Source organism: Melanaphis sacchari, unplaced genomic scaffold (genome assembly GCF_002803265.2).
Source record: "Melanaphis sacchari strain LSU unplaced genomic scaffold, SCAv2.0 Contig810_pilon_pilon, whole genome shotgun sequence".
Classification (NCBI taxonomy): Eukaryota; Metazoa; Arthropoda; class Insecta; order Hemiptera; family Aphididae; genus Melanaphis; species Melanaphis sacchari.
Window position 1 is genome coordinate 12,903 of NW_020271571.1, and position 3,181 is coordinate 16,083.

General features: G+C 31.9%; 1 protein-coding gene and 1 pseudogene across 1 annotated transcript; both read left to right on the plus strand.

Moving 5' to 3' along the window:
• The first annotated feature begins 451 nt into the window (after positions 1-451).
• On the plus strand, positions 452-2,285 carry LOC112602036 (annotated as a pseudogene).
• LOC112602035 lies at positions 2,272-2,845 on the plus strand. Its single transcript, XM_025349951.1, has one exon. It carries the CDS (start codon positions 2,291-2,293, stop codon positions 2,843-2,845), a length of 555 nt encoding a protein of 184 aa, XP_025205736.1. The 5' UTR covers positions 2,272-2,290.
• The last annotated feature ends 336 nt before the right edge of the window (positions 2,846-3,181 follow it).

Consider the following 3,181-nt stretch of genomic DNA (forward strand, 5'->3'; position numbering starts at 1 on the left):
ACGTTATTAATAGCATAAACAAATAATTTTAATTTATTATATATATTCTTAAGTATACCCATAAATATTTTGATAAATATATTTGATAATATACATATTCATAATACAATATGAATTTCTCATTTTTCTATGAAAACATTTTTACATTTAATATTATTCCTAGTGAAAACATATTTGGGTACATATTTAAAAATCTTAATAAAATTGTTTTAAAAATTACATAACTCAGACAAGAACATAAGTAAATATTAAACATTTCTATAAACCGATATTCTCATATCAGTTGTATTATTACATACTATAATTTCATGAAACAAACTCGACTAAATATAACATAAACATATAGACATCGATATTCGAGATATATAAAATACAAATTTTTTTTTTTTCATTTGTATTTCCTATACATCTTTTTTTTTTTAATGGTAAAATATGTATCTGATTTAAGCTCTATCCGCTTCAAATCGCAATAGTCTTAAACGTGGATATCATGTGAAAAATTCAAACGAAGCAGTAAATGCTAAAAAACACGCATGAACATCATCAATACCCGTGGTTTTGTTAAGACAGGCACATCGCTCTCAAATGAAATCAATTGGTATTTCATGAAAAATACAGATAATTTGACCAACTACAGTAGTTTTCTAGTAACATCAAAAAGAGACTTAAAACAATTACTCAAATCGCTTTCAACTAAACATCCAATTAAATATAATCTAAAATTGGAAGCTACATACAATAGACCCCATGTTGATAATTCTACAGAGAATAGAGCATTTAAGACCTCAGCCAATGAAATTTTCATGGATACAGATATCGAAGCCAAGATTGATATAGATTTTGATAATCTTATGTCCGAGGAAGACGTCTATACTTCGAAAGGAAGTGGATTTACTTTACAATCAATATATGGCTTGTTGTTGAGTGTATATAAATATACACCTATGAGTGGCTCTTCATATATTCCATTACCAAATGACATTAAAAATAAAAAAGCTGTAATTAACCAACAAAACAGTGATTAACAGTGTTTCAAGTGGGCAATTCTAGCGAAATACGTTTCTGGTAATAATAAAAATCAAGTAGCCAAAAATTATACATTACACGAAGAAAAATACAATTTTTCCAATTTAACGTTCCCAACCCCCATCACTGAAATAAAAATATTTGAAAAAAATAACCAAAACGTATCTGTTAACGTATACGGTTTAAAAAAACAGAAAAAGGGTGAAAAACATATTATTTATCCACTTAAGATCGTCGATGAAGAAGAAAAAGATCATTTTGATCTTTTACTAATTACCAACGGAGATAAAAGTCACTACACATATATATCAAATTTCTCACGACTTGTCCTTGTACAAAAAACTTTACATGACGGTCATGTAATATTTTGCAAACGGTGTTTCACATCATTTGACAGTCAGCCCCGGAAAAATACGCTAAGCGGACAAGCAGCACTAGAACAACACAAAATGATATGTGGAACACACAAACCTATCCTACCTCAGATACCTGCGCTCGGTACAATATCAGAGTTCGATAGCTGGAATAAAACTCAACGACACCCGATAGTTATATATGCCGATTTTGAGGCACTTCTTGTTAAATGTAAAGAAAGAAAAGGTTAAAAAACAACAGTTTTTCAAAAACATGAACCGATGAGCTATGGGTTTGTCGTAAAGGCTGCAGAAAACGTTCCGATTGATATGCTAGAAAAGTTTAATTTACCACAAGAACCCATTATTTTCCGTGGTAATGAGTCTCATCAAGACGTAGCCAAAAGATTCGTGAATGAAGTGACAGAGATCGCAAGAAGAGCTCAAGATTTGCTTCAAACAAATAAACCCATCATAATGACCAAGGAAGAGCAAACAGCACATATGATGACAAATACATGCAATTTGTGTAAATGTAATTTTTCCAACAAAAACAATAAAGTGGCAGATCACTGTCACTTATCGGGCAAATTCAGACAAACGTTGTGTAATACCTGCAACCTCAAGCTTCAAACACCGAATTTCATACCATGCTTTCTACACAATTTATCAAATTATGACGCACATTTTATCGTAACAGAGTTGGGTTACGATTCCAAAACTATTTCGGTTATTCCAAATAGTGAAGAAAATTTCATTTCATTTTCAAAACACGTGACCAATAACTTTTCAATACGATTCATAGATACTTTTCGATTCATGGCATCGAAACTATTAACACCTGCAGACAATTTAACAACACCCGGGTTCGAAAAGTTCAGAGGACAGCAAAACACTTTTTTACCGAAGATATGCAGCTCCTTACTCGTAAAGGTGTTTACCCTTACGCCAAGACAGTATGGAATAATTTTAAATGCAAAAATCTCGGAGAATATAGCGACCTTTATCTCAAAATCGATGTTCTATTATTGGCCGATGTATTTGAAAACTTCAGAGACATGTGCATTTCAACATACAATTTAGACCCCGTTTTCTATTATACCGCTCCGGGATTCAGTTTCGACTGCATGTTAAAATACACTAACGTCAAATTAGAACTACTCTCTGACTTTGACATGCACTTATTTTTTGAAAACTCAATCCGCGGCGGTCTCACACAAGCTAGCATGAGGTACGCTAAAGCCAATAATGAAAAGACTCCAGATTATGACACGACTAAGCCAAATTCATGGATAGTTTATCAAGACTGCAACAACTTGTACGGGTGGGCAATGTCACAGTATATGCCGTACGGTGACTTCAAGTGGGTTGAACCTAAATTAGACGGACTAGATGTTTTATCACCTACCTCAGATTTATGCAGAGTGTATGAAGTAGACATATCATACCCAGAAAATTTACATTAACGTAATGCAAAAACATTATGGTGACAAAATCGAGCTCATGTACACAGATACAGGTAAATTATTATTATTATTATTACTATTATTATTAATACCTTATAATTATTTTTTTCTTTAGATCCTTTAGTATATTATATCCAGACCAGTGGTTAAAGTGAGGGGACGGAGGGGGACGGCGTTCCCCTTCTTTGCTTAGCTTTAGTTTAATTTCCGGAGGGGTGGTTAAAATATTCATTTAATTATAAAAACTGAATGTTAATACCTACATTAAAATTTAAAAGTATAAAAAAAATTTTAAATCTGAGTATATATGTATACTATATAATATAAGCTATACAT

Bases quoted from the DNA above. Each gene is read 5' to 3' on its own strand.
- LOC112602035 (XM_025349951.1), top strand. From the start codon at position 2,291: ATGCAGCTCCTTACTCGTAAAGGTGTTTACCCTTACGCCAAGACAGTA.